This window comes from Erpetoichthys calabaricus, chromosome 2 (genome assembly GCF_900747795.2).
Source record: "Erpetoichthys calabaricus chromosome 2, fErpCal1.3, whole genome shotgun sequence".
Lineage (NCBI taxonomy): Eukaryota > Metazoa > Chordata > Cladistia > Polypteriformes > Polypteridae > Erpetoichthys > Erpetoichthys calabaricus.
The window spans coordinates 50869162-50884905 of record NC_041395.2 but is presented as its reverse complement, the minus strand read 5'-3'; the positions used below and the strand labels follow the sequence as shown (position 1 = coordinate 50884905).

At 40.8% G+C, this 15744-nt stretch overlaps 1 protein-coding gene across 1 annotated transcript in view; it reads left to right on the top strand.

The window, feature by feature from the left end:
• Nucleotides 1-15744, top strand: part of si:dkey-9k7.3 (circularly permutated Ras protein 1) — a 123191-nt gene that overhangs the window by 74752 nt on the left and 32695 nt on the right. The window contains exon 11 of the mRNA XM_028793788.2: nt 8115-8196. Within this exon, the coding sequence (XP_028649621.1) occupies nt 8115-8196 (82 nt within the window). The remainder of the gene's footprint in view (nt 1-8114; nt 8197-15744) is intronic.

The following is a 15744-nucleotide window of genomic DNA, read 5'->3' as shown; positions in this document are numbered from 1 at the left end:
TGACATCCCGCATCGATTATTGTAACTCGCTGCTGGCAGGTGCCCCTTCTAATCTTATATCACAGCTCCAGTTGATACAAAACTCTGTTGCAAGAGTCCTTACATGAACCAGCAACAGCGAGCACATCACACCCATCCTGCTTCACCTTCACTGGCTCCCTGTGTTTTACAGGATTGAATATAAAATTCTATTAGTAACCTACAAAGCTTTAAATGGTCTTGCACCGGACTACATCAGTGACCTTCTAAATCACTATGCTCCTGTTCGCCTACTAAGGTCCTCTGATTCTGGTAATCTTGTTGTGCCTCACACTAACCTGCACTCTATGGGTGACAGGGCCTTCAGCTCCATAGTGCTTAGACTTTGGAATGACATCCCGAAATTAATTAGACCAGCTGATTCCATTCATTCTTTTAAAAAACAACTTAAAACTTAAATCTATTTAGGAAGACTTTTAACTTAACTTAACATTCTGCCCTTTCCTTCAGTTTATCTCTCTGTCCAGGTGCTCAGGAGAATTTGTGTGTCTGTTATATCACAAATTAGGTTATTTGTTAGGTTTTTCTTTTAGTATTGAATTTAGTATTTTACTCTGGATTATTGTCCTTTATTCTATTTAATGCTTTGTTACCTGTTTCATTGTTCTAGTCAGGAAAACATTTGTATCCAATGTTACATATACCCTGCTGTTTTTTTCTAAGACTCTGTGAAGCGCCTTGAGCATGGGAAAGGCGCTATATAAATAAAATGTATTATTATTATTGTTATTATTCTCAGCTTTTTGTATAAGGTGAATCTGCTCTGGGCGGCACGGTGGCGCAGTGGGTAGCGCTGCTGCCTCGCAGTTGTGAGACCTGGGGACCTGGGTTCGCTTCCCGGGTCCTCCCTGCGTGGAGTTTGCATGTTCTCCCCGTGTCTGTGTGGGTTTCCTCCGGGCGCTCCGGTTTCCTCCCGCAGTCCAAAGACATGCAGGTTAGGTGGATTGGCGATTCTAAATTGGCCCTAGTGTGTGCTTGGTATGTTTGTGTGTGTCCTGCGGTGGGTTGGCACCCTGCCCGGGATTGGTTCCTGCCTTGTGCCCTGTGTTGGCTAGGATTGGCTCCAGCAGACCCCCATGACCCTGTGTTCGGATTCAGCGGGTTGGAAAATGGATGGATGGATGAATCTGCTCTGTTCACTATGATTTTGAGAAGGGACAATTTAGAGAAATGCATAATCAAGCCCCATAAATGGACATCTTTTATTAGCAGAGATCAATTATGTGGATTGCATAATACATCTGCCACCAACAATCATGGTCCTGCCAAAATCACTGCAATCACATTTTCTCTAGTAGGCCAGTAATAGTATTGCAGAACTGTCTTGAAAATATGAAAAAGTACATCCTTAAATGTTGGCACCTGAAAATCATTTGTTTCCTCTTTCATGGCCTTATTTTGTTTTGCACAAAATTATTAGAAATAGAACAAATACTTCCCTAGCCTCCATTTGAGCAGGCACTTGTAATGACATCGACAGTGGTGCAGCAGCTCTTCATTGGGATTTGGAATTTAATTTCACGTAACCCACCAGCTCGCTCTGAATGAGCCTAGCTGAGAGTGAGGAGTGAGCCTTTGACTCTGTCCTTGCACTCAGTATTTTCAATGTAGGTTTCTGTCTTCTCAAGACTCTAAGACTGAATAAGTAGGATAAGAAAAGGAATGGGTAAATGGATATTGTGTCTATTGATTATTTTGTAATTTTGACTTTGTAACACCAGTCAGGATTAGCAAGTAAAAGTTTTGGTATTTCCTTTTAAACATTTCCCGTACCAGTCATCAGCATGTTGCGTGGTTCTCATCTTCACTTCATATAGTAGACATGTTAATGAACATTTACTTACTTACTATATGTCACCTTTGGTGCAAGCCCATATGATAGCTCAACTGCTGAATTTGTGCACATTTTGCAGACTCCACAAAAGCCACATCTACTGTCACCACTTCCTTTAATTTTCTGCAACCCCCTGGTAGAAGATTGAGATCTAGGTCAGATAAAATCTGCACAGAGGTTTATAGGGCTGTGTTGCCGTGCAGAGGAAGGAACTGGCATTGCAGTTCCTTAGCTTTAAAGACTGTTTGCTCTTATAACTTATGGCTTTAAGTTACAAAATCACTTCTAATGAGAATGTTCCGGTTTTTGTGCCTTACCAGGATGGTCATGAGTTCTTCCCATCCAATACACTTCTGTCCACGTCAGTACTGTATAGCTGGTTTATTTGGGAATGCTTGTCTAGATGTCTGTAAATCCACGAATCAAGCAGGTTAGAGAATGGGTGGTCTAGAGATGTAGTGACTCCTTGCAGTCTTGTTTCAATGTTTTGAATTTTTTTCTTTTCAGTCCACAAAATCGTGTGATCTTAGAACTGATATCGTCAATGATCCAAACTTAGCAAATTGAGAAATGTTAATTTGGAAGAGGGCTTTTCACAGTTATGATGGTGACTGGGATCGAAAGGGATTGGACTTAAAACTTGTCTGGCATGCTTCACAAGAGGTGGCAAGACTGTTGAGAGACTGCTAATGTCTAGCAGTAAAATCACTGGTTTGTTGCCCTGGCCTGCCATATATTCTTTCAATAAGCAGTACCAAATAAAAGGACCTGGAACTGTTTTTTAGTTTTGCTATATTAGTGAATGTGAAAACCGCTTCTCTGATTCTTTTCTAAACAGTCCCATGAATGTGTTGCATGTTGGACCAACTTGCAAATAACAAATATGCTGTACTTTGCCCGTATTGACAATAACACTGTTATTGATATCTGATGATTGGTGGTTTGCGGGCTGACAACCTATGCTTTATAAACTCATGATGACAGTTTTTAAGACCATCCCCATCATCACTGGTTTAACAGTCATTTTTGGGGTTCACCAAAGTTAGCCAGTTGTCCATCAAAATCTTTTTTTCCTCCAATCTGCAGTTCACAGCATATCCAGTCTTTTCACATATTGCAACTTCACCTCCAACAATGTCTTCATTGGCCTATCACTGGGCCTCATCCCTTTCACCTCCATCTAGGTGAACCTCTACACCCAATCATCCTCTCCTTTGTGCCCCACATGTGTAAACCTTCTTTCTCCTCAGCACATCCATATTCAGAAAAGAAAAAATGACTAAAATGATCACAGAGGCTCAAACCTTCATATACAGAGAATCTGCTGACTGCAGTGTATGAGGGCAGGGAGGATGACCTTTGGATTTGAACCTAAATATCTGGGACTATGAGGTAGCAGTTCTACTACCATTTTGTCCACCTGTGAATTTGTTTTTCACCAAATATCATACTTGTAATGTACCTTGATATAAAAAATGTGCTCCACACTGGCATCCTCACAGGTGGTGCAGTGGTAGTGCTGCTGCTTTGTAGTAAGGAGACTGTGGAAGATTGTGGGTTCGCATCCTGGTTCCTCCCTGTGTGGATAGCGCTTTGAGTACTGAGAAAAGTGCTATATAAATGTAAAGAATTATTATTATTATTATTAACAGTATGCTTAACTTTGTGCTTTCATTTAATACAAATACTTTTGTGGTCTGCTAGAAGCTGATATGCAAAATTCAGTTGCCAGTCACTAACATCAAACATCATTCTTTTTAAAAACATGAAAACGGATTTTGCAAGGGCCTGGCTTCTGAGGCTGGTGTATCACCATATCTTATGTTGTGAACACTGTGAAGTCAGATGTCACATATTCATTTAATGTATAATAAAGCCTGAAGACTATGGACAACATGGAGCCATCCAGGAAAACACATTATAAAACTGGTGTTTAAAAATTTCATAAACAATGTTAAAATAATTAAACCATGTCAAAATGTTCAAAAGTAATACCAGAAAAAGCCTGAAGCTAGCAATAGCTTACTGGGTAGCGCTCACATGTTGGAGTGGCTTCACTTTAGCATTTGTGTTTTTGCCTTGGCATCGGCCATTTAGCATCAAGCCAAGTCATTTTGTTATTTTTTGTTTTTCTGGCAGGCATGTCTGTTTTTTTGTGGGCATCGCCATATTGTTGTTGGCAATGATGTTATTGCTGGCATGTAGGGTGAGCATCAAAGTGATGGGTGATGTCATTAAATCACCTTTGGAAGCGATGGTAGCCCACTTTATCTTCTGTCCTAACACCGAAGACCCAAAAACTTAACTAAAAATAGCACTAGTTAGAAACACTATTTGAGGAAAGGTTTAGGAAGAGATAACTGAATGTTTGTTGACTTTGAGTTTGTTTTGTTTTGTTTGGATTTGGTATTTTAGTATTCTTGCTGTAACGTGTATTACCCCCCAGCAGTGCCCCCCTGCCCCTATATAGCTGAAGACAATTTCTTTTAGTTTCCACCTCTAAGAGATTCACATTTCTTGTTTCTTCAGACTTTTAAACAATGGATATGTCTTCCACTCTAGGTAATCATAATGATTCCTGGTGCACCCCTCGATTTTCTACATTGATCTTTTCGACTCTTGCTCTGTTTTTAGATCCGTTTTTCTAGTTTTGTGTTGTAAGGTTTGCCTGCCTTTGGGTATTCCTTTCTGAAAACATACATCTGGATCTACCCTGGACTGGTGCCCCACTTAGGGAGTTGTTCCTGCTTTGTGCCCTATACTTGTGGGGATAAGCTCCAGCACTCTGCAGCCCTGTTCAGAAGATGGTACAGCATGGGATGGCATGTCTGCATCATTCTGTCATTGATCTCTTGAATGTATACAGGACATGTGTGCCTCATTGTGGGCTCTCCCAAATCTGCATTCCACGCCGGGTTCATGAAACTGTTTTTGCTGTATTGGGCGATGTGCAGTGGTACACTCAGACAGCTTGACATTTCCTCCATGACCGCTGGCGCTGTTATTCCTTGTTACTAGAGTTGTGCCAATTGGGTTTTTCCTGGCTGGTACCGCTTACCAGTTTTTTTTGTATTGAAAATCAATTGGACCAAATCCAATTGCCGGCCTGTGCACGCCCATTCTTTGTGTCACATGGTCTGTTAAAATATTACCCATGAGTGCTGAGGCAGTACAGTTCCATTTATTGAGAAATTATCAAAACTCATTTTGACAGTCTTGAGCACCACCTAAAAGGAGAAACGTTATGATCATCACTCCGTTAATAGTGTAATAAAATGGGCAGTAGACAGGAAAAGATTTGGAGATGGCAACCCCGCAGTCAAAATGAAAAAAATGTCTTCACAAACACAAGTTCAAGGCAAACTGATTAACATGATGAAACAGTTTATAACTATGGTGGAAGACAGGAAAAAGTGGAGTCACAGGAAGTGATGAGGCAGGGAGATGGATTCTGGGTACTGGAAGTGATGTCATAACATGGGGTCAGAAGTACCGTCATCAGTGGGTGGACCGGTAGTGATGTCACTGAGAGGCACGGTTTTCGGCTGGACTGCAGAGGGACAAAAGGAGAAAGGATCAGATGACAGCGCCAACCCCTGGTTCGGCTGAGAAACCACACTATTTGAGCCTGTAAACTGTCTCCCATTTGCATGTGTGCGACAATAGTGAAAAGTGCTCTTTAATGTAGGAGCTTTGAAAAAGTTGTATTGTCTAATGATTCACTCCTTTAATAGTGTAATAAAATGGGCAGTAGAGAGGAAAAGATTTGGAGATGGCCACCCTGCAGTCAAAATGAAAAAACGTCTTCACAAACACAAGTTCAAGGCAAACTGATTAACATGATGAAACAGTTTATAACTATGGTGGAAGACAGGAAAAAGTGGAGTCACAGGAAGTGATGAGGCAGGGAGATGGATTCTGGGTACTGGAAGTGATGTCATAACATGGGGTCAGAAGTAATGTCATCAGTGGATGGACCGGTAGTGATGTCACTGACCCAGAATCCATCTCCCTGCCTCATCACTTCCTGTGACTCCACTTTTTCCTGTCTTCTACCATAGTTTTAAACCTGTTTCATCATGTTAATCAGTTTGCCTTGAACTTGTGTTTGTGACATCACAAACTGTAAACTGTCTCCCATTTGCATGTGTGCGACAATAGTGAAAAGTGCTCTTTAATGTAGGAGCTTTGAAAAAGTTGCATTGTCAAATGATGCTGCCATTTTTGTATAAATCAGTAGATAAGAGGGGATCAGTGACATTACTGGTCTAGTCTCATGCTGGGGAAGAACTCAAATACTGAAGAATGAATGCTGCAGCTAAGGGTGAGCTGGCAATGCACAGCTTAGTCCACACAGCCTTGGGGTAGCTTTTCAGACTGCACAACATCAGGGAGGAAGCAGCTTCTGAAGTGCAAATACATCACACTGTTACTCAAAATTAATTTGCATTGATACAGTTTAAATGCTTGTAAATTACTTCAGTAGTAAAAACCAGTTACAATAAAACAGTTATTTTTCTCACAGTAGCATAATACAGTCATCACTTGATCTTCCCACTGGTTGGGTTCCAAGTTCACACATAAGAAAATGAATCCACGAATATTAGACAAATCCTCCTCTACCTACATGCACAAAATCAAACCAACGTATTATATGTAATGTCAGCTGTGTCACAGTGGCTAGCATTGTCCTTCACCCCTACAGGCATACTTAATAAAATATTAAATTGCTTGCATTACGGTATGTCTCCTCCATCTCCTGCTGAATCTTAGATATATTCTCTCTGCCTTCATTCACTAATGACATTAAAACAGAAGTTTGGCTTTTATCCCCTCATTTTTGTGGAGTCCCATGCACTTAGTTTAACCCTGATTTTCATGCTTCATTGGGAACCTTGAGATCTCTAGATGGGGTGAAGTTCCAATGTAGTGTGGAGTTAGCTCACTACAAACCAACGGAGGAAACGTCTAACTCTTAAAGAAATTCTTTAGAGACAGAGGTCACTGCTGCTTGCTTCCTTGCCCCTCAATGGCCACAGGACATTTCCCAACCATACAAAGAAATAGTCGCCCAAAACAGTTTCATTTGCCTTGCACTGGGTTAACTTATAGCAATCTTCTTCTATCGTTGTCTCATCATATTTCTGGTGTTTGAGTTCGGCATTGTACAATATTTTATTAATTAGGTGGGGTGCCATTGTGTGTTAAGGAAATAGGATCACCGCTCACCTGGTTATCACCTTGAAGGCATGACTTTTAGACTTGAGTCTGGGTGCTAATCTTTGCCACAGTTGTCAAGACACCATTATATAAGTTCATTGTGATGATTGTCAAAACAGAGATGTGTTTCTGTTTGCTTACAATTGCTTCTGTCTGACATAGAACGACAATATGGCACCTTATACCACTCAGGTTTATTCCTTTAATCGCAGAATCGCTTTTGCCATCTTGCACAAGTATACAGAGCAATGTTAGAGATGTCCATCCATCCAGCCATTTTCCATAGCACTTATCATGTTCAGGGTCATGGGGGCTGATGCCTGTTTAATTGTTATTAGATGCCAACCCAAGACAGAATGCCAGTCTGTGTCAAAACACATGCATTCAGTGGTCTGAAGGAGGCATCACCAAGCCCCCAAACTCCTTACACAACTAGACCAGAACAGTCCTGGGTTTAAATAAAGTTATTTTATTTGACAGGGTATCTTGACAGGATTCTCTAAAATCATTCACAGCACAGCACAATACAATAAACCATGATCCTTATCCTGTCCTTCCAGACCTCGCAGGCAAGCCATGTCCATCTCCTCCCAACTCCAAGTCCCTGTACAATGTGTACAGTTTAGACTCCAAAACAGAACTGCCCAAGTATGGAGGATAGAGGGTTTTTAAGGCGGTTCAATGGAAGTGATGTCATCAGGGCTGAACCGGAAGTAACATCCTCTGGGCAAGGACAGGATTTCTCATGTCTGATCTGCGGATAGAAAAGAGAGAGGTTTACTGCAATCTGCTGCCCCCTGGCCTGCCGTGGAATTGCCGTCTTCTGGTCCCTTTGGTTGACTCCCAAATGCACAGTTAAGAAACCCTGGCCACGCACGTGTGTGTTCTGTTTACCAAGTCCAGATTAACATACAAGACCAGAGCTATTAGCCAAGGCTGCCACGATATTTGCTGATTACACTAGTGCTGTTCTGTGCTTCATTGTCCTGAACCCTCACAGTCTTTTCTGTTTCATTTTTAGGATGAGAGAATATGGCCCCACTGCTTTGGGTCCAGCTGCTCTTGTGTCCATAGCATTGGCCTCCAGGTACTCAGGGTCAAAGGTGAGTGTAGAGTTTACTGTGTTGTTAATTCAGTTTAAATAGAACTGAAGTGTGTGTGTGTGGTGCAATGGCACAGTGGTTAGCACCTGATGGCACTTATAATGAGCTGATTTATAAAATGAGGGAATCGTAAAACGCAGTGGTGACGATTTTTTTGCACTGATAATGTGAGGCTTTCTTTTCATAATTTTTAAGCCAAATAGGCTAAGAAGCAAATGAGATAGATTCTACCAAAAATATCTTATACTGCATGGAATTTAGTCACCTTTTAATTAATTACTCTTATTGTTTTATTTCCTTAATATTTTAAGCAAGTACATGCATGATAAATGACTTGAACTTGTTAATCAAATTAACCGAAATTTTGTATATTTCTCTGAACCCAGTTTGCCTCAAGGAGACAAAATTCTCCCTTGCAAATTTGTGTGCAACGTAATAATGAGGCCTGGATGTGACACCAGCCTGTCACTTGACACACTCTTACTCTTTCATAACAAGAAAGTTACATAGCCTGACACATTATTTGTTAAATATGCTTAATTTAGCCAGAGTCTATCTCTATTGCAATAAAGCCATAATAGGGCCGCACTCAAAAACACCAACACAATCAGGGCAAACAAAATCTCCCTGACAGAATACAGGATGGCCCCTCTAGTGTTTTTGGGGAATGGGGACTCAGGGTGTTGCAGATTTGCAATGCTGTGTATAAACATATTTGTACTGCTCACACACTCGAATAAAACCAAAGGAACAAAGATTTCAAAGCCCCTCAAGTAATAAGGTAGTTTATTACTTAGGTACTTTAACTAACACCTTATGCACATTTTGGGGGCTTACTGTTATGTCTCAATGCTATCTATAACCACTCTGACACTGCTTGCACATATGATAACTCCTTTGAATTTGGAAGCCACTTATAGGCACTTATAGGTTTTTATTCATGTTGCTCAATAATATACGTACAGGCCTATGTGTGAATAAATTGTGTCTGTGTCAAGTCCTGGTATAAGAGTCTAGCTGTAGACCTGTAGAGTCTAGCTGTAGACCTTCAGCCACAAGGGCCTGTGGCTGAAGGCTGAGGTGATGTAAAGTCCTGCGGCTGTAGTAACCACCATGGAAGCCAGTAGCCAGACTCCTCTGGGGGGTCCAGGCCTATCTGGTGTGCTTACTCTGTTTGGTGTCTTTTTGTTTTTTGGTATTGATATGCTAAGTGATATCCTTGCATCCTCTATGGGAGATAGACACCTACCACCACATGTTTTATATATGGGTTTCTTGATCTCAGAATCAGATGGATCTTTTTCAGAAATTTAAATTCTCCCTGAAATTATTCAATACACGAGCACAAATGCACATTATGCACATGGCTCAGAACTGAATACCTTGATATCACTTTCCCGTTCATAAATGCAGAATTTCTGATGGGTCTGATATTCCTTGATTTGAATAGAATAGATATGAGTGAAGGTTTAAACGCACTGAAGGATGTACGCTACAAAGTGTTCTTTCTACAACAACTTGCTTACTGCTCTGTTGATGAACTGAGAAATGAGTTATGCATGAAATGCAGGACAAAAATAATTGAAAAAAAAATAAATTGGGCAAGAATTATGTGCCTCTCTCGGGAAGTGCAGGGCATCTGGTAACACAATACCACATTAGAGTTGCCAGATTGCCTAACACACAAATCTTTGCAATGTAGAAGGAAAACCTATACAAACACAAGGACAATGTGTAGCACACTCCACACAGCGAATGACCGGAGTTTGGATTAGAAACCATTGCCCTGGATCTTTGATGAAGCGGTGCTAACCAAGTCTGCAACATCACCCTACCACCAGATTAAGCTTCTCCACTGACTCCACTGACACATTTATGAGGTGTGGGACAAGCCTGGAGTTCATAGATTACCGTACCTTCTTAATTGTGTTCAGGGTGGCAGGGACTGGGAGAATTCACAAAATTTTTTCATGCAAGGCAAACCATGAATGTGGCATCAGTCTATTGTAAGAGATGCTCAGTCACACGTTCTCATTTGTACTGAGTCAGAGTTTTGGGTGGGAATCAGAGTGCCAGAAGAAAAGACCACTAAAAATGGGCAAAATGAGCAAACTTCACACAGAATTCAAGCCAAAAACTAATTATCTGAACTTGCTCCATGCTTCCACCACTCTCCTATGAGCTCTTGAACCCAACACTGTCGGTAATGTAACCGGATGAGCTGGTCAATGAGGACACCAAAACAAAGCAAGGGGAAAGGTGCAAAGTGCAAACAGTGTTTTTATTTAAAACCAACAAAACAAATCCAAAGTGTTTAAATAAAGTGCAGTGCTCCAAAACGTTTCAATAAATAAATAATCCATTAAAACAATGTGGAAGTTAAAATCCAACAAATAAAACCGAGGTTAAAATACTGGCTGGAAGCAGTCCCTTCTTTAAAAAAACAAGGTGCCTTCTTCAACTGGCGGCTCCCCTGCTTCTCCCATCCGGGCCCTGCACCAAGAGAGTCGCCCTACCTGCAGCTGACTTCTCTTACTGGACTGGTCGCCTTTTGGTCCCTGGCTCCGTAGGGCTCCGCCAGACCAAGACTCGGGTTCCCCCAGTGACCAGGGTGCTCACACTGGGGCTTCCACATCCCAAGCCTCAGACTCCCGCTGCCCTATGTGGCAAGCCATCCTCTATCGTGGTCACTCCTACTCCTCTGCAAAACACAACAGGAGTGACCCAATCCAATGGGCCAAACACCCCACTAGGGCTCGCTTCCCAGGTGCCTTCCGCTATTACAGCAAGTCTGCTCTCGTTCACTCACTCACACCCACTCCTTCACTTCCTGCCTTCTTCTCCCGTAACCTCCGTTCTTTTCTTTCTTTCTTTTTTTTCCTCCCCTCCACACTCGCGCTCCTACTAAATATAATGGTGACGTGGCACAGTTGTGGTGATTAGCAGCTCCCGGTATCAATCACAGACATGGGAGATCCCACACCTGTGCACTTCAGTGTGGAAACACCCAAGCCCGCATCGCACTCGGAAACCGCTCTGGCCACACTACCATGCCCCCTTTTTAAGCTGCGAGTGTGGCGATTATTTATTTAAAACTGGCCTTTTCTTCTAAGCCTTGGACCCGCTATACCACACAACAGCACTGAATATCATGCCACCATGCCACAAAAGCTAAGTGGAGAATGTACACACTCCACTTGTACTGTGGTAGTCACACCCAGGTCCCTGGAGCTGTAGCATGCACTAATCACTGTGCCACCCATTAACAAAAATTATAGTGGAAATGTTCTGTCTGTAAAGAAAAAACTAAGTGCATTTTAGGAATCCCTCTATTTTCTGAACCTGCTTAATCAGATCTTAGGGTTGTAAGAAGCTAAATCTTATTGTACACCACTAGCATTAAAATCGGTCTATTAGTTATAAACATCGTTATCATAAGGGAGAAAAGCATTACCAGCATTGCACTAAGAAGCCTTTGTGTGATGTGTGTGGGCGCCCACTTGTGTATTTGTTATTCTCTGCCCTCAAGGCATCGCCATACTGTCTTACTCTAAGCCTGGCCATCGATTTAATTTTCAGCACATGTCCAAACATTGGTGAACTTTTGAAAAGGAGCACCACACTTCTACACCACTGTTTTTATAACTGGTTCTTGTTTGGCACTGCACATAAAGTATACCTGGTGTTCATTTGACTGGAATTTGAACAAAATGCATGATATGCAAGTACGCACATCACAGAGGGATGGAGATTTGTTATTTCAGAACAGAATGTTGGCTTTTCGTAAAAGTTTTTGCAATGCAATATTTCACTTTAGATTGTGGCTACATAAATTCTAACATAAAGAGGTGGGTGCTCATTTGTATAGCATTTGGGAGTGTTTTAATAATGTGAGGTGCTCTGGGCTCAGCCATGTGCTATGTGCCACCAGGGCCATTGGCAGAACCTTCCTCCCACCTTGTTCTCTGGGTGGCGCTATGCATGTTCTTGTCCTCTCTGTCATGTTTAACTACCACATGATGCCACTTCTTTAAGGTGATTCACTTGATTTTGTGACTTTTGTTGATTTGTACCTTCACAGCACATTAATCTCAAAAAATCGAGGGCCTCACACACAGGTCCAGCAGGGCTGGATTTGGTGCTTTGGGTTTTAATCAGACCTTAACTCTATTTGTTAAGAGGAATCTTTGTTAAGTAGATCTCTTTAGTCCATTTTTGCTGGGATCAACATGGATAATATTATACTAGTGATTGCTTTATGATAATTATAATTCATTGGTGGCATGGTGGCACAGTGAGTAGTATCTACTGCTTCATGCATCCAGGATTAGAGGGGATCAAATCCATTCATTATCCATGGGGAGTTTACATGTACAGAGTTGTTGGTACCCCTGCATGAAAAGAGAAAACCCACACTTATCTCTGAAATAGCTTGAAAATGATAAACATAATTGGCACCTATCATTGTTTATTCCATATTTCTTATTTCAAATAATAACACAAATGGAAATGGCATGGACAAATATGATGGGACCCTTAATTTAATATTTTGCTGGTCAACTTTTAGTGGCAATCACTGCAAACAAACAATTCCTGCAGCTCTTAATGAGACTTCTGCACCTTTCAACAGGTTGTTTGGCCCACTCTCTATGTGAGCAAACTTCTCCAGCTGGGTCAGGGTTGAAGGGGGGCTTCTCCAGACTGCATGTTTCAGTTCTTTCCATAGAGGAATCAAATCAGGTCTTATAGAAGGCCACTTCAGAATAGTTCAATGTTTTGTTCTTTTGTGCTTTTAGTTGTGTGTTTTGGGTCATTATCCTCTTTCTGACACTGGGCAGTACATTTCACTCCAGAATGTTTTGAAAGACATATCAAAGGCTTGCAGGTGTACATGGGACAATTGCTTTTCATTTAATCGGTTTTCAGGCGGCATATTGCACTTTTCAATGAGCTTTAAGGGAACCCACATATTTGTCCACGTCTGTATGTATGGTTTTTCCCTTCCAAATGCTACAGTTTTCCTCCTATATGTCCAAAGAAATGCAGTTTAGGTTATTCAGCATCCATAACTTAGCTCTGTGTGAGTGTGAGTGGTAGTGTGCGCATGGGTAGGCCCTGACATGGACTGGTGCCCCATTCAGGGTTGATTCTTGCCTTATGCCCAGGCCTGTCAGGTAATGCTCTGGCCTCTTGTAACCTTAAATTGGATTTAGTGGGCTTGAATATGCATGTATATTATATTTTATTATATTATATAACATTAATAAAACAATTATGGAACACACATACCAGACGTGTGCTGCAAATATTTATTGTCTGATATTTTATTTAATGTATGGTTTTGTAATCTTTCCCTGCGGTTTTTATTATACTGCTGCCTAGTACAATATGTTGCAGACATGCAATTTAACAAACTTGACTTAATGCTTGGATTATATGTGTTTAAAATATGGTGGAAAGGGTTTTATTTATGAACTCTGGCTTTAGAAAAAGCCAGAACTGTCCTGCTTAATGCAGATTTTATTTTATGCCTTAGCACACATTTCTATTCTGCCTTTGTGGATTCTATCCTGCACTTCACTTCTCCTGGAGAGTATTTCAGTGACAATTTTCAAGATGAACAGACACCAAGCCACACTCCTGGCAGTAGTCTTCAACATCTGTCGAATTCCTAGGTGGTCTCAGTCCAGCTGAGACATATGATTTCTCTGCTTTGTCCTGGGTATGCCCCAGATGTTGCCCCATCTAAAGTCATCCTCACTGCATGTCCAAAACACCTCAGCTGGCACTTCTTAATGTGGATAAGTAATTGTTACTGTAGGCTCCTCTTATATTGCCATATTCCTCGCGTTTTCACTAACAGTAAGCCCATCAGCAATCTCATTTTCAGACAAAATCTCATTCTTCTATTCACCAACCAGAGCATTTGAGTCTACAGTCTACAGTTTTAGATTGAAAGTTTAGTATCCGCTTTACCACCACTACTGCACTAATCAGCCTTACAGTATCTCTGGAGCTACTCCTCTACTTTGGACATCTTCTCATTCTCACTTTGTAGAAAGTAAGCCATTCTTCTTAGGTGAAGGACCATGATCTTCAATTTGGAGGTACTCATTCTCAACCTAATTGCATCACACTTATCGGAAAATAGCTCTATTACACACCAATTCTCTTATTATGATGAGATCAAGATGACAGCATCGTCATCATCTACAAAGAGCAAAGATGACAGTAAACTGGGATGTTTGCTTAAAGCTGTTTGGCAATGTTCAAGTATATTCAGCAACTAAACCTTTCACTTCATTAGTAATATGTCTGAAAAAAGCTACATTGCTGATTTCCATGGCACTTAACTACATAGCTACAGTAATTAAAGGAGCCATATTCAATCACCTGAATATTTTTGCTCTTATTCTCACCACACGTAACAATATTGTTAATTATTTTTTCTCTCGAAGTATTGTGATTTGTTTTAACTTTTGTAAACACAAGTCTGTATACCGACTTCTGCCCATTATAACCACATCTGCTGTTTCTCAGAGTTATTTCTCTACTGCATATTATTCAAATGAAACTACACCACAGCCAGCTTGTGCTGCCCACCATTTTCCGCTAAGTTCTGGCGCTTAGCATCTGAGGTTCCACTGAAGGTACTTTAAGTACAAGACCAAACACCGAGAAGTGGGCAACTTTTTGCCTGACAGTTTTGAGTTGCTGTCAGTAAAGTGCAGCATTTGAGTCATTATGCCAGGTATTTTTGTAAAAAGAAAATGGGTCTTAAAATAATAATACTGCCTATTCTACACTGTGTTCGTGTGCTCTGGGGATTTTCAGAGTCACTATCTGTCACTCCTCCCGATTCATTTGCTTGTGTGCATTTCTGGTCGGAGTCCAGTTGAAACTCATCTACATAGCAGCTCTGTTTTTTGAGAATGTTATTTTATGTCTAAATAGAGAATATGGTTAATGCCACAACATTGCGGCTATGAAGACTTCATTAGGAATGTAACTGAAGAGGAACAAACAGTTTAACTATAAAATAAAGGGCAGAACAAAGGCAGGAAGATGAAAGGAGTGAAAGACAAGATTAAGTGTGAAAGCAGCCATTAGCAAAGCTGAGTAGTAAATTCAAGTAAGAGTCTTTGTGTACTATATACACTTCACAATAGATAGATAGATAGACAGACAGACAGACAGACAGACAGACAGACAGACAGACAGACAGACAGACAGACAGACAGACAGACAGACAGACAGACAGACAGACAGATAGATAGATAGATAGATAGATAGATAGATAGATAGATAGATAGATAGATAGATAGATAGATAGATAGATACTTTATTAATCCCAAGGGGAAATTCACATACAATAATGCCCTTATAAACCTATAAACTTATAAAGGGAGGGTTGTGAATCTGGGTTGTTAGCATCCAAAGATTAGTTTTAGTACTATTTTTTGTTTTTTTACATTTGCTTTTCACATAGTTGTTTATTGTTATTTTTTGCAATGCCAAGTCAACACAATTTTGCTTAGCATTCTTCAC